Source organism: Mustela lutreola, chromosome 4 (genome assembly GCF_030435805.1).
Source record: "Mustela lutreola isolate mMusLut2 chromosome 4, mMusLut2.pri, whole genome shotgun sequence".
Classification (NCBI taxonomy): domain Eukaryota; kingdom Metazoa; phylum Chordata; class Mammalia; order Carnivora; family Mustelidae; genus Mustela; species Mustela lutreola.
Window position 1 is genome coordinate 125,829,415 of NC_081293.1, and position 27,014 is coordinate 125,856,428.

At 38.0% G+C, this 27,014-nt stretch overlaps 1 protein-coding gene across 1 annotated transcript in view; it reads right to left on the reverse strand.

Annotated features, from left to right (window-relative positions):
* Positions 1-27,014, reverse strand: part of ELAPOR2 (endosome-lysosome associated apoptosis and autophagy regulator family member 2) — a 181,918-nt gene that overhangs the window by 56,733 nt on the left and 98,171 nt on the right. The window contains exons 3-9 of the mRNA XM_059170988.1: positions 23,099-23,294; positions 17,763-17,910; positions 14,672-14,758; positions 12,654-12,759; positions 11,571-11,723; positions 10,859-10,947; positions 603-783 (exon numbers count right to left, since the gene is read on the reverse strand). Of these exons, the coding sequence (XP_059026971.1) occupies positions 603-783; positions 10,859-10,947; positions 11,571-11,723; positions 12,654-12,759; positions 14,672-14,758; positions 17,763-17,910; positions 23,099-23,294 (960 nt within the window). The remainder of the gene's footprint in view (positions 1-602; positions 784-10,858; positions 10,948-11,570; positions 11,724-12,653; positions 12,760-14,671; positions 14,759-17,762; positions 17,911-23,098; positions 23,295-27,014) is intronic.

Here is a 27,014-nt window from a genome sequence, read left to right on the forward strand (position 1 = left end):
GCATAAATATATCACTGGAAAAGAGTGCCTATCCTTAACACTTAATATGGTGGAATTTTTTTTAAGATTTAATTTTAAGATTTTATTTATTTGAGATTTATTTGAGATTTTATTTTATTTATTTGAGATTTTATTTTAAGATTTTATTTATTTAAGAGAGAGAGGGAGAGCATGAGTGGGGGAGGGAGGAGCCAGGTTGGGCAGAGGGAGAGGGAGAAGCAGATTCCCCGCTGAGCAAGGAGCCCGATGCTGGACTCGATCCCAGGACCTTGAGATCATGACCTGAGCTGAAGGCAGATGCTTAACAATGAGCCCACCCAGGCCTCCCTATGGTGGAATTTTTTTTAATCAACATTCAAAGGCAGAGTGAGTTATCCAGTGATGAGGGTATTACACATATTACACAAAATGCCTAGAAAAAACTATCCTTGTGGTATGTTAAAGAAGGCACTGACACCTCACAATTCATTATGATATTTCTCAACTCTTCTTCAGTCTCTGTGAGGTATGTTTTATAAATAAGTCTTATGTAAAAGCAATGAAGAACAATGTCACAATAGTCCAGCAAGATTATTTCGCTAACGATCCAACTGGCATCCTACCCTTTGTTCCATCCGAAAATGTTCCAGGAGGGCAGGGATGGCAAGATGATGATCCATTGTTATAAAATCCAGGGTTGCAAGGGGGACAGTCCTTCTTCTCTCCAGAAGGGGGCAACCTAATAGCATCTGTGAGATCCTCCCGGCAGATTTTGGGCTCTATCCACTTGTACATAATTTGCGTCTGCGGGGGGGAAAAAAAAGCTTGCAGGTCATATAAGATGCTTTATTTGCTTTAACTTTTCAGTAATAAAAACATTAAACAGAAAGCCTAGGAAATGTCAAATAGTGAAAGAACAGAAGGGCCAGGTGAAAAGAATCTAAACCATTAGTAACAGAATGAGATAAAAAGAAAAAACCTTTGGTTGGGAGAATGGCCGTTACTTCCACATGTTTTACTATGAGCTACAGGTGGGCCTTACAGCATCCATCAGCACATTCATCATCATCGAATTCCACTTCAAAGTATAGATACGGGATTATAACATAATCCCATAATCTCATTCTCACAGCCACTCACGCACTGTATTCCTTAATGACATAGGTGTCTGGGCAGACTGCCTTTTTCCGTTTGGAGACCTTCAGTACTCTCTTCCTCTCTCTCACCCTCAGCACCTATCACCATGCCTTGCACAATCTGATCACAAAAGAAAAGGTGTACGTTTTTAAAAAGACAATATCTAGCTTCACATTTCAATCCTGCATTTCACAAATACATGTGGTTGCTCTCTGAATATTTTCCAATAACCTGATGTTAAACCACAGGAACCATAGCTAAAATATTTCTAATTTTGGGACCTGTTGCAAGTGCTTCTACCATCAGAATTAAGACAACCTCTACTTTAAAAGACAGAAGTCTTTTAAGCCTTATCTTCTCATTCTCTCTCACATATACACACACCCCTATGTGACAAAAAATACACAAGATCGCTATAACTCAGCCAAACCCAGAAAGTTGCAATTATAAAATTACTCTTTGTGAAAACAGAAAAATTAAATGGTTTAGCCATTTCACAAACAAAATCAATATGCTCAGTAAAAATAAGAAGGTATTTTAAATGCAAAGGGAAAAACTATAGTTTTTTTTTTTTTTTTAAGATTTTATTTATTTGTCAGAGAGAGGGAGAGAGAGTGAGCACAGGCAGACAGAATGGCAGGCAGAGGCAGAGGGAGAAGCAGGCTCCCCACCGAGCAAGGAGCCCAATGTGGGACTCAATCCCAGGACGCCGGGCCCATGACCCGAGCCGAAGGCAGCTGCTTAACCAACTGAGCCACCAGCTATAGTTTTCATAACTATAGTTTTTAAAACGAGACTCCATTTCCTTCACTAGGCATATAATCTAATGAAAGAATGTTTTCTCCTTTAAAACAACTTGCAATAGTAAGTCTAATACTGAAGATGGAGAAACAAAATTAAAGGCAGTTCTTTATAGCTATTTTCAGTTAATAGGAAATTAAATATAGCACACCCTTTAGACCACTCAATTTTATTCTCAAGTATTCTCTTATGAAAGAGCAAATTACCTTATCTGAAGAAGGATACTTAAGGAAATGGTTTAAAAGGTAGATGTCTCAACAGAATTATAAATAACATATTTTTTCCTTTTATAACTCTCTTTCTACATTTATTTTATGGCCCACATTATGATACAGTTCAACCAGTCACTGCACCCAACTGCCTCTCTACCCATCTGTAAAATGATGCCGCTCCTGCTGAGGCTTCCTCAACAGCTTGAAAAAAAAATTACCTAGATCCTGTATCCATAAGGGGTTCTCAATTCCTCTGTAAAAGGGTATACAAAATTCAGAGAATCTAAGCAAATAAAACATTATTATATCTGGGGGATTGTCTTTCTAAAAATCCAGCTTAGCAAGTAGAGAGAACAAGTTTCCCACCCATGGAAGTCACAAATTTGCTGATTTATTTTGACATGAATTAAAATCACATTGTATTAGGTGTGAGCTATTGCACTGTTGAAAATAGGCAGTTCTCACATGGGAGTGGGGGTGGCGTTGAGGCTGAGCACGCACACTGATCTTGGGGGCACCCCTTGTGTGCCTCTCCACCACTGTGGGAAGTCGTTATTATTGTCCTCAAGTTTATAAATGAGGAAGTTGTGGGTAAGAGCTGTTGAACAACTTGCCCAAGAATTAGGCAAAACTCATAAAGAGTGACGTAACACTCAAGAAGGGTCAGTTCAGTTAGGGTAAAAATAGTAAAATAAGGAAATATATTTTTGACAAGTCAGCTGACCACACGATTCTGAATCCAAGCACAGTAAATGTTTAAAAATTAGAAAATGTGCACCACCTTTAAATATTTAAACAGTGAGAAGCCAAATTTCTAATGCTCTACAGTAAAAGTTGCATTTATGAGACCTCTTGATTTACATGGCAGGTTGAGTCTATGCCTCTCTTTCTACTGGAGACAGATGCTATCAAGTGGAGCTGGCTGGAGAAAGATAATAATATAAATGATACTTAGCACCAAATGGCTCACAGTGCAGGTGAAAAACCAACGATCAACCCATTCTTTGGCAAGTCGAGATAAAATAATGAAATATTTTATGAAACCAAAAAGCCCTAATAGAGCAAAATCTATCAGATTGCGAGTAAGATTAGAGGAAACCTATAGAGTTTGAGTATTTTATATTAAGTATGAATAAAATATATTTTAGAGAAACACATGTAGGTATCAATTCTCATGTCAAAAAAAAAAAATTACAGGACTGGGAAGACTAAAATTCAGACAAATTTTGAGAATGTATCTGTCCATGGCTGCCAGCTTTCTTCCTTGAAATGTCCCTACACATCTGTAGACTGGCTGAATTCATCAGAGTCAAATGACATGTGCTTTATAGTCTACCAACTGCCACTCCAGCCTGCCACCTTACAGTCTATAATGTTCTGACTTGTATGTGGGCTATTGCCTTCCTGACTTTCCCAATCCTTGATCTTTTCCAGAAACAAGACACAAGGCCTTCATGATTTGTCTCTTTGACGGGCCCACACCATTCTGCCAAGTTGCATCCATTCCCTCCTTCAAAGCCATGTTCAACGTCCAAAGCGCTCGAAGACTCTCCTCAGCTTGACCGTCTATGTGTCAGCATCCACTTGGATTTCTTTTCTATGAAGGTTCTACTGTTTTCTCTTTTCCCTTGTGGTTACATCCTTGTTCCATCTCTAACTGCATCAAAGCCCCTCTTCTTCCTCTATGTGGAAGACAGTGTGGGGATGGAACATGGTCCTGGAGACTGTAGCCAGGGCCTTAGGCAAGGAAATGTTCTAACATTAGATAGAGGCAAAAATATTGAAAACACTGAACAGAGGCTTTAAAAGGATACAGTGTGTAATATGACAATTCAATCTCAATAAAGCTGTTTTTAAAAATAATTTAAAGAAGACTATCATGAAATTTTAATTTCTACAAATTTGAACTCCCTAATCACTGAGAAATGCCATGGTCTTTCCCCATCATCCTAATTCAGAAACAGTTCCCAATTACATTTGACTTACTTAATCTGCGTATGAAGAAAAGCTGTTCTAAGAGCTATATCCTTTTATACCAGACTTTTTTTTTCTAAGATTTTATTTATTTGACACAGAGAGAGAGAAATCACAAGTAGGCAGAGAGGCAGGCAGAGAGAGGGGGGGAAGCAGGCTCTCTGCCAAGCAGAGAGCCCGATGCGGGACTCGATCCCAGGACCCTGAGATCATGACCTGAGCCAAAGGCAGAGGTTTAACCCACTATACCCAGTGTGTCCCTATACCTGACTTTTTAATGTCCCCTACACCTTAACTTTGCTATGTAATTCACAAGTACTGCATAAGAGACATTGAACATTTGGAATAACTTGTAATAGAGAAGTTCATTAAAGGACAAAGAAAGGACTAGACATATTCCATCAATTTCCTAGCCTCAGGGATGACTAAGTCATATAGTCAAATGTCCCCTCTTCAGGCTTCCTTCTAGAACATCCTGCCCTGGCAGGCACCCTTCTAGCCTTGGCTGCAAGTTTGCTCTTTGACAAAACATTCTGTTCCAGAAGTGGGCAGCTCTGCTTGTTTGAACATCGTTAGGCACCAATGGAATTTACCTTCTAAAATTTCACCCAAATTCTCCCTTATGGAATAATACAGAAAAGTCTGCTTCCTCTTTTCTGTGATTTCCTATCAAATGCTTCAGCTTACTACTGAGGAAGTTCTTATTAAGCACGTATTGTGTATAGAAAAAAGCACTGTGGGGAATTTAAATATTGACAAGACAATATGCTCTGAAGGAGGTTCCAGTCTAATAGTGACAAGATGGGTTCACAAAGTGCTAGAACATAAAAAAAGAAAATATGTGAAGAAGACGCAAAAGCACTGGATTTGGAAGCAGACACAATTAGGGTTAGAATTCCAGTCTAAAGACTTACTGGCTATGGCTACCTATAAACTTCCAGAAATTACTTAACCTTATTAAGCCTCAGTTCTCTTGTCTAAAAACTGGGTATAATAATGTCTAAATTGCATGGCTTTTGAAAAAAAAGAATTAGAGGCCATGTCTGCATACACAAGCACACACACAGTGAGGGTGCATGTAATTACGTAAGTGACTGATGCTTCTGCTACTGATACCATCACTATTGTTTCTGTAATTATGGTCACCATCATCACTTCGAAGAGAAACATGAAATGTCATGGATATTCACAGAGAAGAGATCAAATCTCTTTGGGACAAGTAGAACATGTAAGAAATATGATCCAAATTCTTCCATCCCGTGGTCTTTTCTCTAACCTGAAAAAAAAAAAAAATTACCAGCAACTTCAACCATATTTCATATCAAATAGTTTAATATCCTGGTCTCTCTTCTCTAAATTCTGCCCAGTTTGTCAAAATTTTCTCAAGCCCTCTGCCAAGGACAAAACACAATTCTCTAAATGTGTTTACATTCACTCACTAACTTTCTCATTCATTAATTTATTCAAAAGATGCTTCATTACCTTCTGCGTTCCGGGTACTCTACTAATCTGACCCCAGTAAACCTATGACCACTCTGAAAATATCAGGAGAGGCGTGCAAAAAATTCTGTGGGAATTCCCAGCATCAAGACAACCTTGGCAGATCTATTCATGTTTTTTAAGAGTAGGCAAGTTCTGTGAACCAGCACAGAATTACTCTCTTTTTACTGTGGTAACCAACACCATCTTTTCCCCTTTAGGAACTGATTTGTGTGACACTGATAGGAATAAGTAGTTAACATAGTCTGGCAGCCCAGCCATAGGGCTCAGCTGGTGAATGAAGCTGTTGGACCAGAGTATCCCACACCACTGGAAGAATGGCTGGGGGCTGGAGAGCTGGGTAACAAGGCGATAGGTATTAAGGAGGGCGGATGTTGGGATGAGCACTGGGTGTTATATGCAACTAATGAATTGATGAACTCTACATCAAAAACTAATGATGTACTCTATGCTGGCTAATTGAACATAATAATAATAAAAATAATAATTTTTATTTGTCCACAGTCAGGACAGGGGAGGGAATTACTTTTCTCCCTGAAATAAAAGATAGATAGATAGATAAATGCATGTATGTATGTATGTATGTATGTATGTTACTACTTCTATGGAGTTCTCATACCCAAAATAAATAAAAGCTTAAGCCTGTCTATACGTGGCAGATGCCCTGAAAAAACTGCCTTATCCCTCTACCTTCTGCGAGCAGATCTAAGACAACCTTTGTGGATATGATAAACAAATGAGCAACTTGTTTTTTAGCCTTGAACCCTCTTAATTAAAGATAAGTATCCTTTGTACTCTTGGGAGGTTTTTTCCCTCTTTAAATGTCTGTTGCTTTGGGGCACCTGGGTGGCTCAGTGAGTTAGGCCTCTGCTTTTGGTTCAGGTCATGATCTCGGGGTCCTGGGATCGAGCCCCACATCGGGCTTTCTGCTCAGTAGGGAGCCTGCTTCTCTCTCTCTCTCTGCCTACTTGTGATCTCTGTCAAATAAATAAAATCTTTTAAAATCAATCAATCAATCAATCAATCAATCTCTGTTGTATTGTTTTACTTGGTAAGCCAGGCTCTAAAGCTTAGATTCTCTTCAAAATATTTTTGGCAAGTTAATGTTTTCTCTTTTCTAAATACTTCTATATTTGACACAAATAAATGTTGACTTTGCTAATTTGAGCTCAATGTGCTAGCACACTGGAGTATCTCTAAATTTTACTTCTGTCATTCTCCCCAGCATTATTGCTCTACAACTTAACATACTATTCCCAATATCCTCAAGCAAGGTGAGGATTTTTAAATCAAATATTGATTGTAATCATGTGTCCTCATATTCTTCTCGGTATGACTTAGGATATGCATAATTATGTAATTGAATTTATATTCTTGTAACAAATACATGATACCAACTACACAACTAGTTAATATCAACTACATTCAACTAATATCAACTATATATCCATTTATTAAGTCAAACATTATTAAGTCAAACATTTTACATATAGTTTCTCAATTAGACATATATCCTCTTAACTATATCATTTAGTCCACAGTTCTCTATCTTAGCCATACGGAGATCATGAGAGGCTCTGTCAAATATGGTGTTAACATCAAAAGATGCCTTCTCTCGATGACTATGTGGCCATTAACAAGGTCAAAATTTTTTTTAAGATTTTAAAAGCATAAATTTAAAATTTAAAATTTTAAGATTTTAAAAGCAGGGGAAGCAGCAGGCAGAGGAAGAAGCAGACTCCCCTGCTGAACAAGGAGCCTGATGCAGAGCTCAATCCCAAGACTGTGGGATCATGACTTCATCTGAAGGTAGATGCTTAACTGACTGAGCCACCCAGGCTCCCCAAGGTCAAGATTTTTTTAGCTCAAATGTCAAGCACTGAATCTGTGCATGTGTATGCATCCATATGAGTGTATCTCATTTTATGGAGAAAGTGGGCTCTGAACATTTTGAAAACATACTCAAAAATTTCAAGGTGACTCACCACTACAAAACCTCCCCATTCTAGCATGAGTCTATGTCATTAGATACAGATAATGCCACCCCCTCGACACCCCCACAGTCCAGTCACACTCATACCCTACTAGCTCTTCAGCTATACCATGCTCCTTCCCACATCAGATCATCACCATCCTGCTCCTTTCCCAGAAAAGCTCTTCTTCCACACCTTGGCCAAGAGTTCACACAGTTCTGAAGCCTTCCCAGGCTGGGTCCGATCCCCATAACACTCGAGACTTCTCTGCTGTAGCACTAATCTAGAGCTGGAAATAATTTCTTTTCTTTTGACAGACCACCTCTTCCTCTGAAATCCAGACCACTTGTTCTCAAATTGGTGAGATCCTAGAGCAGCAGAATCAGAATTACCTGGGAACTTCTGAGCAATATCAATTATCAGGTCCTGCCCCAGATCTACTGAAACAGAAAACTGGGGCCAGGAATCTCCATGGGAGTCTGCTGCAAATAAAAAATTGGCAACTACCGCTCTACCCTCCATGAAGACACTTGCCTTCTTCTTCTGCCTCTCCTTGGTTCTGCCCTCATCACCTAGCACTCTGTAACATAACCAGTGCTCAAGGAAGACTCACTGAATAAATGAATGAGTGAGTAGAAACCCCGCAATTTTCATGATGTTAATGGGAGTCTCTCAACCAGGATTAGAAGGGTTTCCGTTACTAATTAAAATACTTCTGAAAAATGTTCCCTATAGGAGGGGAAGCAATCAAATACCTGAGCTTCAAATTAGCAGAGAAACCTGTACCAGTCCTGTGGCATATACATGATTATGTTCAAAGTCTGTCAACCTCAGTAGCTGCTTCCCTTGAGGATGCTCTCCAAGCAAGGGGAAAATAACATCAAAGAGAGGATGACAGGACAAAAGGAGCCACAGTCATTGAATGACCTGAAAACATCACTGAGCCACCAGCAAATCATCAGGCTGTGCCAAGCAAGAATAAAATATCATTTTAAAAGAGGAAACCAGAACACATGAAAAGGTTGAAACCAACAGAAATAGAAAAAAGATTAAAATTCCCATCTATAATCTACATTTCTCTACTGTATCAGTTAATTAAGATTCTATTGTTTTTTTTTTAACTCCTGAAGCTAGACACATCTCTCTTGAAAAAAGTCTTAAATCACTTTTTAAAGAATCACTGAGTTGATGGAGAGCAAGTGCAATGTGTTCTATACTGAGAACGTGTTCAGAGTTCACCTAGACTCAATAGGAAAATGTAGTTTGTGTGTACATGTGAACACAACATGCCTGTGGGTGCTTACGTGTAGACAGGTGTGTGTGTGTGTGTGTGTGTGTGTATGCGCGCGCACACACATGCACGCACCTCTGTGTGTATTCTGTACATTCTACATTTAATGCATAGTTTTACTCCCTTTAGGCCCAGATGAACTAATTTTTATCACACTACTCACAGATGTAATAAACTACTTACAGACAAAATAAAAATAGGACCTTTGAATATTTTCGCCACAGCAAAGACAAGAACCATTTGTATATTAGATCTCATTCATTTAAGCTTCAGTGATGCTGAATTAGTGATCAGTATAGAGAATAAAAAAAATTCAATTTTCCCTACTTATTAATAAAACAAGTTTAACTAAAAGAAGTTTAGGTAAAGAAACTGTAACTCATCTTAGTGGCTCTCTGCATGTATTTTCTAAATGGAAATAATCCTTCCTTGGCCATTATTATAGGACCATTGAGATCTTACTTCAAAACTCCTTCTAATTTAATGACTCTTTGAGTTACTGTTCTTATTAAAAATAATACATATGCTTCTAATTATTAAAATTTTCCACTAATTTAAACTGTCCTTCCTCTGAATTATTCTAAGTAGAATTATTCTGAGTAAGTAATGGCTCTCCTGCAGATACTAGAATGATCTTGGTCTTAAGTACTCAAAAGACAATTCCTAAAAATAATTTGAGGACTAAAGATGAGATTAATAATCACACAAATATAAAAAGTACAGCTTAGAACTTAAGGATACAAAATGAAGAAAAGAAAAGCAATACTGACATGTACATATATCTCCAAACTAGGTCAAGAAATTAAATGCCATGATATAAAAGATGTAAACGCAAGGAGAGAGTGCTGCATTCCAGCCACTTTTTTAAAAGATTTTATTTATTCCTTTGAGAGAACAAGACAGAAAGGAAGAGCATGAGTGGAGAAGGGCAGGGGGAGAAGGGGAAAGAACCTGAAGCAAACTGCTCGGAGCACAGAGTCAGGTGCTCGGGGCTCAATCCCACAACCCTGAGATCATGACCTGAGCAGAAACCCGAGTCCAGGGCTTAACCGACTGGGCAACTCAAATGCCCTAGCAGCCACTTGAATCTCAGTTTCCCTACTGACATACACTTTACAGGCTCACTGTAAGACAGAAAATGCCACATCAACCACGGGTTGCATCAACCCGTGTGTGCATTTTTCCTCTGGCAAAGTGCCATCTGTATGGTAATTACTCTGCATTTTCTAAACACAATTACACCGGCATCGGCCATAACTGAATTTGCCTATGGCTGCATGGCTCTTACTGATCAAACCGACTGAGGAAAGAAATAATTAAAGAGAAGTTTCAGGATATTTCCATCCTGTGAGTCACAGTACACATTTTAGGGCTGTGCTCCTCCTGACCCAATTATTTTTGAAAAAAAAAAAAATTAAGTGTCGAGGCGCCTGGGTGGCTCAGTCATTAAGCGTCTGCCTTTGGCTCAGATCGTGCATGATCCCAGGGTACTGGGATCAAGCCCCACACCCTGCTCAGTGGGAAGTCTGCTTCTCCCTCTGCCGCACCCCCTGTTTGTGTTCCCTCTCTCATTGTGTCTCTCTCTCTGTGTCAAATAAATAAATAAAATCTTTTTAAAAATTTAGTGTTAAAATAGCAGTCCTTTAGGGGCACTCGCTCTATGATAGACATGACGCCAGGACCCGCAGCTGGAGGGTGTCTTACATTCTCAGCACAGCTTTGTGAAGTAAGACATGATATGAGCCCCATTTTACAGATGAAAAAGCAGACTTGGAGCAAATAAGTGGCCCACAGTACTAATAAGTACTAGTGTAAAATCAAAGCGGGGCAGCAGGATTGAGAAGCTATATTCTTAAATTTCCTCTGTCCTACTTACAAACATGTGTTATAAATCAACTCATTTAAGTGTCTCAGGAACAAACTGGAGGCTGCTCCAATTGGGAAGAGGGTTAGATTACTAGGGAATGCAGTTGACTGAACACAGCCTGTACCTTTCCTTCCTCATCACACGGAGTATGGATCTGGAAATAGTCTTTTGTGGTGCAGGGAGGTCGTTCCACACACTGGCTGGATCCTTCCTCTGCAACACAGAAACGCATTTCAGAAATGAGTCATTTATGTTGTGACTCTCGAAAAAGGCAAAAAATCAAAACAAACAAAAAAACTCAGACAACTAAAAATTTAAAATAACCTTACACCAGATGAATTTAGGAAGAACTAGCTAGGCCTCAGAAAAATAAAAGCCTGCATTTTTATTTACCCTAGAGCAACAAATGTTCCCATAATACACAAGAAACATCATAATTTTTTCCAATAAGACATTTGATTTTTTCCATTATCATTGAACATTGTAAATTTGAAATAAATAGAAATTTTCCAAACACACGTCTATGCCAGCCAATCATGTAAAATTACATTATGATTTTTTTTTAGATTAGTATATATATAACCAAAGCACAGGGAGAAATAGATCCCTGTGGGGTGTGGAACAGAAAAAGTGATAAATGGAAACTCACTCACAAAGGGGTAAGAAGAAGTCGTATATTCTCCACTCAATACTGATTCCCTTCAACACTTGGTTTCTGACACACTCTTCCCACCCCATTTGGTGTGTGACTTCTGGCTAAAGACACTACACTCTCAACAAACATAAATTTAGAGAGAGAAGAACAAAGAGCATAAGCTGGCAAAGCCTGGTCTTACCCGAAAACTGGGAGTGCTCGTCACACTTTATGCATTCTTTGGCTCCTTTCTCAGAGTAGGTGTTTCTGGGACAGACTTGGCAGTTGAACGAACCTGGTTTGTTGCTGAATGTGCCCGGCTTGCACGGGAAGCATTCTGACGTGTATGCCACCCCTGTGTGGTAATGAAAAACAGAGCATGGGAGGGAGGACCCACCAACAAGACGCACATCAGCACCTTCTTGCTGCTTCTATCACAAGTGAGAGAAACAGCAGTAGTCAGCCAGGATCCTTTATCCCATCCACTCAACACCAAGGAAGCACTTACTGTGTGCAAAACACTGGGATAGATTAAACATCCTAAGGAGAGCAAACACTTAAACAAGAGGGTGAGATGTGACAGAGGTATACAAAATTATAAACTGAGTAGTCAAAAGACAACTCTGCTCCCTCTGACCTAGCGGACCCTGGCACAAACGGCCTTTTCCTCTGGTTTGTAATTCCAGCCTTTGCCAGCAGATGTCCCTATGACTAATGAGTTAACGTCACAGGAACCAGTACAGAACATAGTAAAATATAAGCCATTAATAAAGGAGAATGACTGGTTTAATTAAAAGTAGCCCTAATTGAGAATGAACCTTGCCAGGGTTTATTGGCTGCTCTCCTGGGCCAGCAAATGCCTGGATGGTTCAGAGAGGCAAAAGAGGTTCAGGAGACAGAAAGAGTTTATTTTATTTCTATTTCTGTGGCTTTTACAGTGACCTGGGCGGGCTCAATGTCTGGTACAATAGACACTTCTTGAATGAGGAATAGTGTTTTATTAACAAGGATCCTTTTATTTTATGTAGAGACACTGGAAATTGTATCATGCTTATTTTTTTCACACAGATTCAATTAATTTAGTTTAAGTGTACAAAAAAAAAAAAAAAAAAAAAGCCAGTCAACTTGCCAAAATTAAAACCAGGATCTCTAGACATGTACAATGCCTAATGTATTAATTCCTGCCCCATAAACCCTTGAGCCACCCAAACCGACAGTTTAATCAGTGTTTTAACAAGCTCCAAATTCTGATATGTGACTACTAAAAAAAAATGCTGTGAAATACCTTCAATTGTGATGTTTTTTACCAAAACTGGCTTGACTGCCTTAGAACCCATAAGGATGCCAGTGGTTCTCCAGTAAAGTATGTTGGTGCCTGATTTCAACATTACCTGTAAAGAGGAAGACAAGGCAGTTGGGTCAGATAAACCACACTACTTCGATCATACTTCAAAGCTAATCCCTTATATACTTTTCAAGGTGTTATCATGAAACACCATTAATTAGGAACCTATGAACTTAAATCTACTGTTAGTTCATATATAAGCTCTGCTGTAGTCATTTTTCCTTTAAAAAAAAAAAAAGCTTGACAATAAAATAGTATAGCAATAAAGAAAGAAAAGGAAATTCTTTAAGCCTGAACAAAAAGATAAAATGATTTTTAAACCATGTGCATGAAGTTTTGGTTTGTATTTAAAAGGAATTCATTCCAGAGAGTGAAAAGGCACTCAACCCAATCACATATTTATGGACTGCCACTATTCATAAGTAGATCTCCGGGCTCTGAAAACAAAAAGGCAACAGAATGAGTTTGCTTCCTTCTAAAATTTTTTAATAAACTATACCGCAACAGCAACCAGAGAAAAATAGAACTTTATAAAATAACATGATTTAAATGACTACAACTGATGTTACATGTAATATTTGCTTCCTTGGCCACCAGCACATGGTTCTATTTACCTATCAAACTATGTTTCTCATAAACCTCATGCTGTTTCTGTCAAAGCCAACAAATTAATTTAAGGGCTCCTTGGTTTCTCATTTGCCACTCTTATTCTTCTGTGTAGTTTCTGGCAGGCCAAGTTCAAGCTGTATGAAATTAAAACATATCCAAGTACTGCACGCTGCCAGAGACTCAGAAAAGTCATGCACTAAGTACTTTCCCCTGTGTTAAGTGAAGAAAGTGTATTTGTTGCCAAGGGTTACTTGTACCTTCAAAGCCCAGCTTAATAAATGCTTAGGTGAATGGGATCTTAAGTGGTTCTAGCATCACTTCCAGGCATACAGATGAAAAAGAAAGAAAGAAAGTAAGAAAGAAAGAAAACAGTCCAAAAGGTTACATTGTATTAACCTCTTAAGAGTGAGGCCCCCCGGCTAAACTCGAAGGTGGGGGTGGATGGCTGCTTACTGACATACAGCTCAGTCTACTCTGCAGGGACCACACTAGCTCTCTTCCATGTATCTTCCCATTTAATCCTGCAGGATCGCTCCCATTTCTTACAAGCAAAATCAGATTCAGAGAGATGAAGCCAAAAACAGAACAAAAGAGATTAAGCCAATTGCCTACAGAAACACAACTACTGTAAGCCAGAGTTAAATTTGAAATCCATGCCTCATTCCAAAGGGGTAGTGTCCCCGGTAATAATAGAGTCACGGACCACATTGTCTGATAACTGCTTTCAAGCATTTGGAGTTGTCCTATGGAGGCAGGCTAGGCAGTGACCTTACTCGAAGTGACCAGAGATGGGAGAGCTTTGAGCGACAGGTAACAGATAGATAGGAAGCGGATTAAGGCTCCAGCCATGCTTGACTTTTGTGATACACAGAGCTGTCCAATAGAGGAGTCAGTACAGACTCCCAATAAGACAAGCTGGAAAGTCACTTGTGGGGAGACTGCAGAGAAGGTTGGATCAAAGGATCCTGCCGGTGCCAGGAGCCACTGATTTGGGCTATGTGACAAGCATATATATAAACATATGTAAACTACCCCAAGGTTCTGCGTGTTAGCTTTGAATAGCATGTTTTCTTGTCAATGCCCCTTTGAAAAGGAGGAAAGTTGGAGTATGATGGGAAAGAGAAGGGAAAGAAGCCTAAGGAAAAAGAGAAAGGTAGGAAAAAGTACCTAAGACAAAGAACAAAGAGCCCCTGTCCTTGGAACTTTGGGACAATTTCTTCCCTAACTAGAAACTGTCTAAATTAATGAACCATTTTTTTCTTCTTTGCTCATAAACTTTTTTTTATAAGGTTGGGAAAAGGAAGGAGCAGAATGGGGGTTGGTGGGGGAGAAGACAAACAGAGACTTACAGAATGAGAGCCCCATTCTCCATTGTCTGTGAGTTTTACCCACTTGTCTGCAGTGGTGTCCATCTCCTGGCACTGATCGTTTTGAATCTGTGGATTAAACACAAGGGCCCCAGTAAAGCTTCTTGAATAATGACTTTAATTAAACTCATTACTCAGCATAGGACAGGCTGCAAGAGCTTCTTTCAATAGCTACTAAGTAATGACAGTGAGTAATTCTCAGCAAGTAAACCTACCAAGACCTCTGGAGCCTAAGTGACAACTGTATATGGTGATTCTAAGTAAAGGATCCTCATTATTGGAACAAAAGGGTTAAGAAACAGAGAGGAGGGAGGGAAAGAAGATGAGAGCAGCTAACTCTGAAAATTCACAGAAGGGAGAAAAAATCATTACAAAAATCTTACCAAAATTTTAGAAGCTTTCATTCACCATCCAGGCCCAATAAAAATAAAGTATGTTTTTACAAGACTTAGGGAAGCAAGGTTTAAAATTAATAAATAAATGACACCTGCTTTGTTATCAATTCCCCAGGACTCATTTCAGACATGTAGGTAAGTAGCTACCGTCAAAGTCGAAGCCCTAAATGTTGATTTGGGGGGCAACGTTAATCATGTGCCATACCAGTTCAAATGACTGTAGCTACCATCTTGAGCACCAAACACACGGTGCTCTCCAGACCATTCTTACAAAATGCCTAAGGGTTTTTGCACATGACTTTTCCAGGCCTGTGAAGAATACACAGCCATCAAAAAGCAAGGCCATTTTGCAGTACTGCCCACAAGTCAGCAATAGAGGCGGGTTGGGATAAGAACTTGTCACCTCTACATCTTGGCCACTTCATTCATCGTCTTGACCAACTTGCCAACAACATTAAAACATTTGCTGTAATAGGTATTTCCTAAAAGATTATAAGCTAGAAAACAGATCTTTTTAATATCCAAAAATACCAGAGACTATCAGCCACTGAGGATATTTGTTTAAGCTGAATTTAAGTATTATATTTACACATACTTATATAATAGGCATAATGACCTTTCTAATGCAGGTGTTAAGTCATTTCTAAGCAGTTATGCACCCTAAATATACCTTTGGTGGTCCATGTGTGGATAAGCTGAAAGCTTTTTTTTTTTTTTTTCTTTTTTCAGCTAAAAGCAAACATCTTGTGTTTTGGGGGTATTTTAATGTCATTCTGGGATCTGATTTCTGTTCTTCAGTAAAGGTATAACCTTGGTCCAATCACTTATTCCCTCTAGGTCTTGACTTCATCACTTAAAAAGAAGAGTAGAGGAGCTGAATGAAATTCCCATAGTTCTAAAATTAAATGCTTGACTGCTTTAAATTATGGGATGTCGGAAGGTACAACTGTATCTTTCAGTCTTCAGACATTTCCTTTCCATTAACCATGAGCCTGATGACTGAAGTGTTGACCCTCTGAGTCAATAAATTGCAACCTATAAACCTGAAACATCAATAAAAGAAGGAACTCACCACCTCTTTTCAGTTTGTAACCAGAACAAAGGCACCATTCAAAGGAAGTAACGAAACTTCATGCCTTAGGAGTACCTCTACTTAAAATTCTCAACTTACTCAGCAATACAAAACTAAATGCTTATTTATTTCCTAACCTTACTCTAGTTTTAGTTATATTGCAACCATGTCCCATGGAATAGAGAATCACTTACTCTAAGAAGTGTTTTGCAAACAAAATGTAGCTTAAAAATCAAATCAGTTTGAATATTACTTAACATCCTAAACTCCTCAAAGGATATTAGGACAAGGAGGATCCTTAAAGGTCTGGTCATAAAATCCACTTTGCGAAATAGAATGCTGAGGGCCGGAAAGTTAACTTAATTGCCCAAAACACACAACCAAATTGCCCAAAACATACAACCAGCCACTGTACTTGGGACTTGAGCCAGAATCTCTTGACTTCAAGTCCAAGGCTCGTACTTTCATGGTAAGTATCTCTTCCCATCAAACTTCTGACTTACAAATTTCCAAAATCAGGAGCAAAATAAATTTGTTTTAGAATTATCAGTACCTGGGCTTCTGAAATCTGGACCAAAGAAACATTTTACAAGGTAGTTTTCCCCAGTTACCTGTACAACACACTTTATTTTTTTAAGAAGTCAATCTGAAAATATTTTCTCAAGCATTTGAGAGACTGCCACAACAGTCTAGATTAGATACAGTTTATATTATTTTTTAAAGTTTATTTATTTATTTATTTAAGCAATCTCTACACCTAGTGTGGATCTCGAACTCACAATCCCAAGATCAAGAGTCACGTGCTCTTCCGACTGAGCCAGCCAGGTGCCCCTATATTAAATATTTAAATAATTTTAGTAGCAACAGTCTATTCTTTTTAATGTAAATTCAGTTGATTAACATATAATGTATTTTTAGTTTTGGAGGTAGAGTTCAGTGATTCATCAATTTCATGCAACACTCGGTGCTCATTACATCATGTGCCCTTCTTAATGCCCATCACCCAGTTGCCCCATCCCCCACCCACCTCCTCTCTGGCCTACTCTGTAAGACTTCTCTTTCATCCTACATTCTATAATGCTATTTCATCTCTTACCAAAAACATCAACTATCTCATCCCGATTCCTTGAGACTATACCAAACTGACAGAATCAGAAACACATAACAACTTCCACTTTTGAAATATTGCCCATGCTTATACTTAAATCAATCAAATATTTGAAACTGTAAGGAGAAAAGAAAACAAAAACTGAAATTGGTAAAAACATATTTTGAATAAAATAACATCTGTAGCTATAAAGAAAATTAAAATGAATGTTGGGTGAAAGCACTTTTCACGCATAAAGTCTAAATCAAATAGTCATCTAGTGATCATAACCAAAAATAAAACAAGTCCAGTGTTATTCAACATGATGAGAGCTCAGAGGTAAATAAACAATATTAAGCAAAAATAAAATATTACAGAAAAAATAAGGTTTTCTTTTAATATTAAAAGGTTCAGTTGACAGAACTGAGGAGGCTTACCACGCAAAAGCAACAACCTATTAAAAGAAATTTTACATGAATTTCCCTCAAAAAGTAAGTTCTAGAACATAAAAGGCCTTACAAAGAACTCAAAGAAGATGTTGTTGTCGACATACTGGTACTCAAAGAAGACATAACCCGACTTCTTGAGGTGCACAGCATAGATCAAAGATACCGTGCAGTCATCACGATTGGACTCTATGTAATTTCCACGAGGGACCCAAGAAGAGCTGTGGAAACAAAACCAAGAGTTATTTTTACATTAGCATTAGGAACCCTCTTCTGTTCACAGGTTACGTAAGTCAGTTTTGAAAGTAGTTCCAAAAGCAAAGCACAGCAGGGAAGTCTAAAGCTTTTCTGGAACTCAAAGGCCAACAAATTACTGGGAAAATGTTCATTTCCTATGGCAAAGTGTTTCCTAAACCTCGGTAAGGTTATGTGATCCATTTGCTAGGAAACAGCTATTTTTCATCAAAAACTTTGTCACCAAGTAGATGACCACTAATTGCAACAGTCTGAGGTAGAATTATTCTCTCAAGCAACATCTGAAGTTTTATCTATACACCTATATACCTGCCAGGGAGATGAGGAGTTCCTTAAAATGAAAGAAAAAAAAAATACATTGGTGAACAAAATTTAAGTTGTAAATTTAACCATAATTCGAGCTAAGCCAATGAGTCACATGTTGACTCTTGGGGAAAAAAAAATTTCTAACAAACAATATGAAAGCACAACTTAACAGCCTTCTTTGTTTATATGGATGATAAGAGTCATTTTGGCAAATTCTTTTCTTTTTTTCTAAAAGAAAGCTGAAGACTGAGATTTCCGCATCCCAACATGACTCACTAACTGGTACTGGAGTTGCCCTTTCTCTTTCACAAACTGTTAAACTAAGGAAAATAACATGAGCCATATTCAGGCACTGACAATAGGCAATGCCAGACTGAGATTCTTGAGAGCAGGAAAATGCATGAGGCAAAGCACAAACTGACTTTGACCTCACTCTTCAAGACACTTTCCAGATTGTGGCATCCAAGCAGAGCAGAGCGTTGGTGGTATAGTGGTGAGCATAGCTGCCTTCCAAGCAGAGCAGAGTGGTCTCACTGAGCTAAGGAGCAGAGATGAGTGCTTAGGACAGCTGAAGCAGCTGGAATTTATGGACCTGAGAATCAGAGAAAGCAGGGGTCCAGAAGTCCAAATGGAGTTTCTCTGTTGGCCCTGGGCTTGAGGCTGGAGGATACAGACAGACATGGCAGAGAACAGCCATGCAAAATTGTGACTTAAACAGAGAGACCACTTTAGTGGGAGTCACAGAAGCTTCTGGTCACTCAGAGAGGAGAAAACTTGAAAACCACATTGGGCATTCATTGGACACCCCAAAATTGCCACCCTGGGATTAGGGCCTTGCCCTAGAGCAGGTATCAGCAAACTTTTTCATAAAGAGCCAGAGAATAAATATTCCTGGTTTTGTGGACCATCTGGTTGTTCCTGCACTACTGAACTCTGCTATTGTAATTGAAAAGCAGCCACAGACAATGCATAAATAAATGAGTGCAGCTGTCTTGCAGTGTAACCTTGTTTACAAAAACAAAGGGCCCACAGGTCATAGTTGCCCAGCTCCTGCACTAATAAAGGCTGTGATCTAGAACTAAGAGTGACACCACTACAGAGCCACCCTAAAGAATAATAAAACCAAGCCTGATGAGATCAAGGTGTTTTTTCAGCACAAAAACTGCCTGCCAGAACAAAATTCAGCATCCTTAAAACAAACAAACAAAAAATTTAAAAATCCACATTCCCTACACCTTAACATTCACAATGCCCAAGATACACTAAAAGTTTACTAGACATAACAATAAATTGAAAAATATAACCCTTCAATGAGAAAAAAGACAGTTAAAAAAAAACAGACAAGTATTTAAGGTAGTTCTTACAAATATAGTCAGCTATAAATAAAAGATGAACACAGTGAGTGAAGGAATGAAGAATCTCAAGTATTTTAAAGGAATTAAGAGCCATAAAATAAACCAGATCGAAATTCCAAAACTAAAATATCACAGCATATACAATTTGAGAACCCCCCAAAATTGATGATAGAACAATAAAATTCATTTAATCTGCAATACAAGAGAAAAAAAATGGAACAAAAAGAGCCTCAGTGACTTTTAGACAATATCAAGTGGTCTAACATACATGTAATTGGAGTAAAAGAAGGAAAAGAAGGAGAGAATAGGGCAGAAAAAACATTACTGGTGAAATAATGGCTAAAATAGTTCCTAAATTTGGTAATGGTATCAACCTACAAACCCAAGAAGCTCGCTAAACTTGAGGTAAATACATGAAAACCAACGCCAGGCACATCACAATCAAACTGTTGAATAGCAAAAATATAGAGAACATTTCATAAGTAGGCAGAGAAATAAGGACACAGGTGCACCTGGGTGGCTCAGTGGGTTAAGCCTCTGCCTTCGGCTCAGGTCATGATCTCAGGGTCCTGGGATCGAGCCCCGCCTCAGGCTCTCTGCTCAGCAGGGAGCCTGCTTCCCCCTCTCTCTCTGCGTGCCTCTCTACCTACTTGTGATCTCTCTCTCTCTCTCCAATAAATAAATAAAATCTTAAAAAAAAAAAAGAAAGAAGGATACATTACATGGAAGGGAATTAATCATAAAAAGAAATCAGCTTACTTTTCATCACAAATAAGGGAGAGTTCAGAAGGTAGTGGAGCACCTTCAAGCACAGAAAGAGAAAAGTAAAGTCCAGAGTCTGATGTCCAAGAAAATATTCTTCAAAATCAAGGCAAAAATAAAGGTGTTTTTAAGTAAACAAAAGCTGAATTTGTGAGCAGCAGACTTGCATCATAAGAATGGATAAAGAAAATTTCACTGGTTGAAAAAAATAATCCTAACATTCACATCTATATAGAGAAAAGAGCACCAAAAATGGTGACTATGTAGATAAACATACAAAGCCATATTTTTTCATCCCTTAAGTTCTTTTAAAAACAACTGGGGTGCCGCCAAGACGGCTCAGCTGTTAAGTGTCTGCCTTCAGCTCAGGTCATGATCCCAGGGTCCTGGGATCGAGCCCTGCATCAGGTTCCCTGCTCTGAGGGAAGCCTTCTTCTCCTTCTCCCACAATCTTTGCTTGTGTTCCCTCTCTCACTGTCTCTCTCTCTGTCAAATAAATAAATAAAATCTTAAAAAAATAAAAAATAAAAACACTTGAGTATTTAACATACATTTCATTGTATTATAGGCTTTATAATACGTTTCTAAATATATGACAATAGCACCCAGATGAAGATATAACTGTAACTACTGTTGTAAAGTTTTACATCTTATATAAAAGTACAATAACTCTAATAACACTAGAATGCCTATTGTGATTTGTAGCTTTTGCAAACAAGAAAAGATACCTGATGATATAAAAAAATTAAGCATAACAAAAAATAAACTGTACTTTTTCAAATTTTAAACTTTTGTTTAGCAAGACACCATTAAGAAAATGAAAAGGCAACAACAACAAAGAAAATATTACATATAGATGAATATGTATTTGCATATACATGCATGCATGTGAATATTATGTAACTATTATACTAATATATACATGACAAGAACTCATGTCCAGATTACAGAAAGGACTCATACAGCTCAATAATAAAATGACCCCCAAAATAGAAAATGGGTAAAACTGGTATCACATGCACACAAAAAATTAAACACACAGACAATGACTATATGAAAAGTGTTCATGGGAAATATAGAGTAAAACCACAAGGAGGTATCATTTCACACATGCACCCAGGAATGGTTAAAATAAAACAGGATTTGACAAAACAAATAATGGTAAGTATGGAGTGTGACTAGAATTCCAATGTACCACTAGAGTCTACAATGATAGAAACATTTTGGAAAACTCTATGACCCAACCAATTACAAAGAATGAAAACAAGGTTGGATGAATGGAAAAAGAAAAGGAGGGAAGGAGGGAGATGATCATAGCAATGTCAGACTGAAACTCATATTAAGAAAATTAGATGAAACAGTACACTGAATAAGTTGTACTTATCATTAAATTTCTTTAATGAATCAACTACTTATTCTAAGTAGAAGAAAGCTATGTCAATATCTCCTGTTCACCAAAACAAAGATCTGAGGTATCATAACATCCTACTGGTTATGACAAAGAGCAATTTTAGTTTAAGAAAATAAAATTACATTTTAAAAATATATACACACTGAAGCACATATGTATGCACATGTATATATGCATATATGTATATCATATGTACATATATACATAAATTATACATATGAAACATGCATTATAAAATGTACGTATAAATATATATATTTTAGAGGAATAATTCTGTTAATGATATCTATTGCCACAAACTTATATAAAGAAATGATTATCAGAAGAGTAAAAATGTCACTTGGAAGAGAGAGAAAGAGAGGACACTAGAAAGCAAGTGAGATTAAGGAAGAATAGGAAGGAGAGAACACATCTTTCAGCACAGCTAAATAATTCCTCAGCATCCTTAGCTCATGGTAAAAAGGCTGAGTTCCTGAGAAGCCATTTTTGTCAGAAGATAGCTAGAGGCCTGAAGTTTAATTTCCCATCCATGGCCATATGGAAGGAAATATTACATAGTCAATCCAAGAGAATAGGAAGGATGACAGCCTAAAGGTAAGATTTTGCATCTTTTCAAAACACTTTAACATTCCACCAATGTTGTCACAGGCAAAGCTAATAAGCCCCTAAAGAAAGGAAGAAATTACAGCACAGGTAACAAAGTCAATAATATTGTAATAACTGCTCATGGTGACAGAGGGTAACTAGAGTTACTGCGGTGAACATTTCTTCATATATATATAATTGCATCAAATCACTTTGCTGTATGCCTTAAACTGCTGTATTATATGTCAACTATACTTCAATTCTAAAAAAATTTTCAAAAGGTAATAATTAAGCAAAGGAGATTTCCACATTATGTATTTAACCTACTCTCTCACAGGAGATAATAGGGTATCTAAATGAAGATTACACATTCTTTCTTTCAGAGGAAAAGAAAAATTAATCCAAAATTACCCATTAGAAATTTGAGAAAGGTTAGTAGAAATACCAGTCTTGAATGTTACAGATATATTATTAGAAAACTGGTTTGTTTTTCTATTAATAGCTTTACTGCACCTTTGCATATGGTATTTATTATGTCCTAAGAGCAAATACTTTAACCTCATGAAAATTGAGCTACATTATCTGTATGACCATCCAAAAAAGATGACTTTTTGCAACTAGCTTATCTGGAAACCCAGTCAGTACCAAGATCAGCCCCACCTTCTTTCTAGAAAAGAGCAACTACATGATTCTCAAGGAATCAGTCAAGATCCAGAAACTCCTTTGGATTCTTACTTGTTACAGCCATCCGGCCTGCTGTCAGAAGGGCCAACCACAGTGTCCATGAATGTCGCAACGTTGGAAAATCCAGCCGGCAATTCATCCCATTCATCAAACTTGATGCCGCTGCCCAAGGAATAGGTACCTTCACCACACTTACTGCATACCTGGTTCTTCATTTCTAGATACTCTCCTGAAGCACAGGAGAAAGCTGGAAGAGAGAAGAACAGAGAACTCGTTTAGTTACTGCATTCCTCCATCACTTTGTCACCAGAATTACTTTATTTTTTTAGATTTTATTTATTTATTTGACGGAGAAAGAGGTAGCAAGAGCAGGGGGAGCGGCAGGCAGAGGGAGAAACAGGTTCCTGACTGAGCAAGGAACCCGATAGGGGGTTTGATCTCAGGATCCTGGGATTGTGACCTGAGCTGAAGGCAGATGCTTAACTGACTGAGCCACCCAGGAGCCCCACCAGAATTATTTTTGTAAAGTCTGGTCATGCCATACCCTAATTAAAGCCTTCTAAGCTTGTCCTTATTACCATATATGCTTTATAATCTGGTCCCAACCTATTTTTCCAGTCTCATCACTTGCTCCTTCCTCTTTCAACCCTAACAAGATTCCTATCCCAAGATATTTCATCCTCTCTCTCCCTGCTATGCTCCTCTTTCTCCAGAAATGCTAACTGATCCACCTGTTCTACTTGCCAAACTCCTGTTTCTAACCCCCAAATGGCTCTCTTTATAAGACCTCCCTGCCCACCCCCCCGGGCAGTCAGCTGGTCAGTTGTGTCTACCTCTGTGCTCCTAGGATACTCTTCTCATAGCACCTGCATTAAAGCGTGTGTGCTGTCACACACACACACACACACACACACACGCACACACACACAATGAGGTGACGTATATATGTATCAGTTGATGTGAGATTTTGAGCTTCCAGAAAACAAGGATCATTATTTTTGAATTCCTAATTCTATCTGGCAAATACGAAGTCCAAATAACAGGTTGATCCAGTGAGTGGGAACAAAATATAATGGGGTAATTGGAGGGTAGTGTTTCTCATGCAATAGCCAAATCAGTATCTCCAATTTTTCAACACTCACGACTCCGATCTTAGTAGTCATTTCTGCAACCCACATCTTATTACTGATGTCAAGCTCTGGGCTAATTCTGAGAACTAGCTATAACCAGAGACAGCAGGCATGGACATTGTGAAGAACAGTTGACACGGTTACAGAAAAAAAGATAGCTCCGCTGCTAAGTTATTAGTCATTCAACAAATGCAAATCTATGGCCCCCAAGAGGGGGCTCTGTGTTCAAAGTGCTCTTTGCGATTCAAACACAGCAAAGAGCTTTCTAGTCATTTAATCAGGATATTAAAGAAATAAGAACAAAATAAAACCTCCCAATTATTCGATAAAGAAAAACAAGTCTCCCAGCAGAGAGTGAAGGAGCAAAGCCTCACATTTAGATACATTCTTTTATAATACATTTCAAAACTTAGCCAGAAAAACAAACAAGTTAATTTTGAAAAACTAAAGAATTAGAGCTAACCCCCACAGCTGTCTACTTATTTATCCACTGAAAAGTTGTAATTTTTTTCTTCAAAAAAGCTTACGATGCTGTACAAGGAAATTTGAACTCTCAAATCAACATCCAACAATTAGTAAAACATTAGAAAACAAGAAAAGTTTAAGCGAAAAATAGTGCATGCTGGCTACAAGGTCAAAACTATCCTGGGACCACATTGTACCACTCTTCCTGTGACCTTAAGTGAGTCACTTCATCTGTCTGGGGTCCTCAGCTTCTCTCTCTGGAAAATGAGATAATCATCACAATACTCTTTTATATAGATATATTAATTAAATACAATATAGTATAAAGTGCTTAGCACAATGGCTGGCATTTAATAAACATTCGCTACATGCTATTATTGTCACTACCAGAACAACCAGCAGAAAAACACAATAATGGGAAAAAATTTATTTCACTTTTACTGTTTATGGGGCTTATAGAAAACTGAGAAGTACTAAAATAAACCAAGCACCAACATTACATTAAATCAAGGGTCAGCAAAATCCAGCTCATAAGCCAAACCCAACTTGCTTGTTTTTGTAAATAAAGTTTTACTGAAACACAGTCACAAACATTCATTTACATATTGTCTATGTTTACTCCTGTACCACAATGGCAGAGCTGAATAGTTATAGCAGAGACTATACCACCTGCTAAGCTGAAAATATTTGCTTTCTGATAACATAATCTTTGAAGATAGTTTAGCCTAGTGTCCTAAATCGTACTTTTAATTCATAAGGAGTAATATTTTGTTAAGTTGTTATAAGGGATTCTAGAAGGTAAGAAGAAGATTATGTTGTGTTATTTCAGAATGTTCATGGCCCTGTTAAAATCACTGAGAAGAGCCTCAACGCTTTCAGAGGTGTTTACTTCTCTAAGACCAGAAGGAAAGCTGAAAGAAAGTTTGACAGTTAATGTTTTAAGTATTTATTACACAATCAATTCTTTTTATTCATGGTAAAATCCTGGGTTAGGCTCCTATGAGACTGGTCACAATATCTTCAGCAACAGATCAATACATAACCTTGTCTTATGTGTGCTTCAGTTGGAAAACATCTTATTCAATATATATAGTTGATTCATTAACATTGAACTTAAGGCCAACAGCACTGTAACTCATCCTTGAACTAAGCTTATTTAACCCACGTATTTTCTCCACAAGGCACATCACAGCCTTCTTGCACTTAACAGCACCTCACCACATCTGGGGGCCATTTTAGACAGCAAAATCACCAATAAAGAGCATAAAAATGCAGAAAAAAGTGGCTTTAAATAAATTGTGAAGAGGATACTTGTTGACACGATGAGAAATAAGGCAGAATGTGACTTGTTTGAACTCGACAGAGACCAGGTGATCAGGTGACTCAAATTTTTAAGCTCTGTGTATATCAGCAAATGACTGTGAAAGTATCATTTGCACTGTTGTGGGGGGAGTCATGAATAAATTTTATAAAGTAGGTGAATTTACAACTGTGGAATCCATCCATAATTGGGAGTGACATGTTTATAACATACCTGTGAAGGAGGAAGATATGCCCATTTACGAGATGAGGACAATGAGGCACGGTACATTTAAATAACCCAATTAGGAGGGTGCCCATTAAAAGTGGCCAAACTGATATTCAAATTTAGGTCTGATTCCAAAGCAGGTGCCCCAAGAAAATTCAACTTGGGCAGTTTTTGTATAATAAATGCAAAAACTGAAGCAATTTCAAATGAACCCATCATTGTATTTGACATCACTTTCCATTTCCTGTCTCGAACTGTTGAACAATATTCATTATTGTGCATATTGTGCAATAACCATTCCCCACCCTCAGGTACCTTGTGGAATTTTTAATATATCACTCCTAAAATTCATGAAGTATTTTAGCAAGATGCTAACTTCCCTAAGTCTCGATATCCCTATCTATGAAAGGAAGACAGTAGTAATACCATGTATCTTGAAGAATTGCTGTGAGATTCAATGACTATTCTACATGAAGCATTCAGCAGTGTCCCTGACATAAAGCACTCAATATATGTTAGCAGTAATTATTAATAACGCAATTCAGGGGTCTGGGACAATAGGAATTCTGCCAGTGGTCTGATGATTTGACATCGCCAAAGAATAATTATGTGTTCAAAGATAGTCCAACGAGTATAGGGCCTTTAATGATATAGGGGAACTAAAGAGTCTAAACCTTGTTGTATTTTAATCATTTGCTGCTACTCAGTCTTTTTTCCTATCCTAGAAACCAGCTCTCGAGCCACATGTCAAAGGAAGAGAAGAGCCACACGTTCCTATAAAACATAATTTACTCCATGAGATTATGTCAGCACAGAACTGCCCATCTCTTTAGGCAGTCACCAG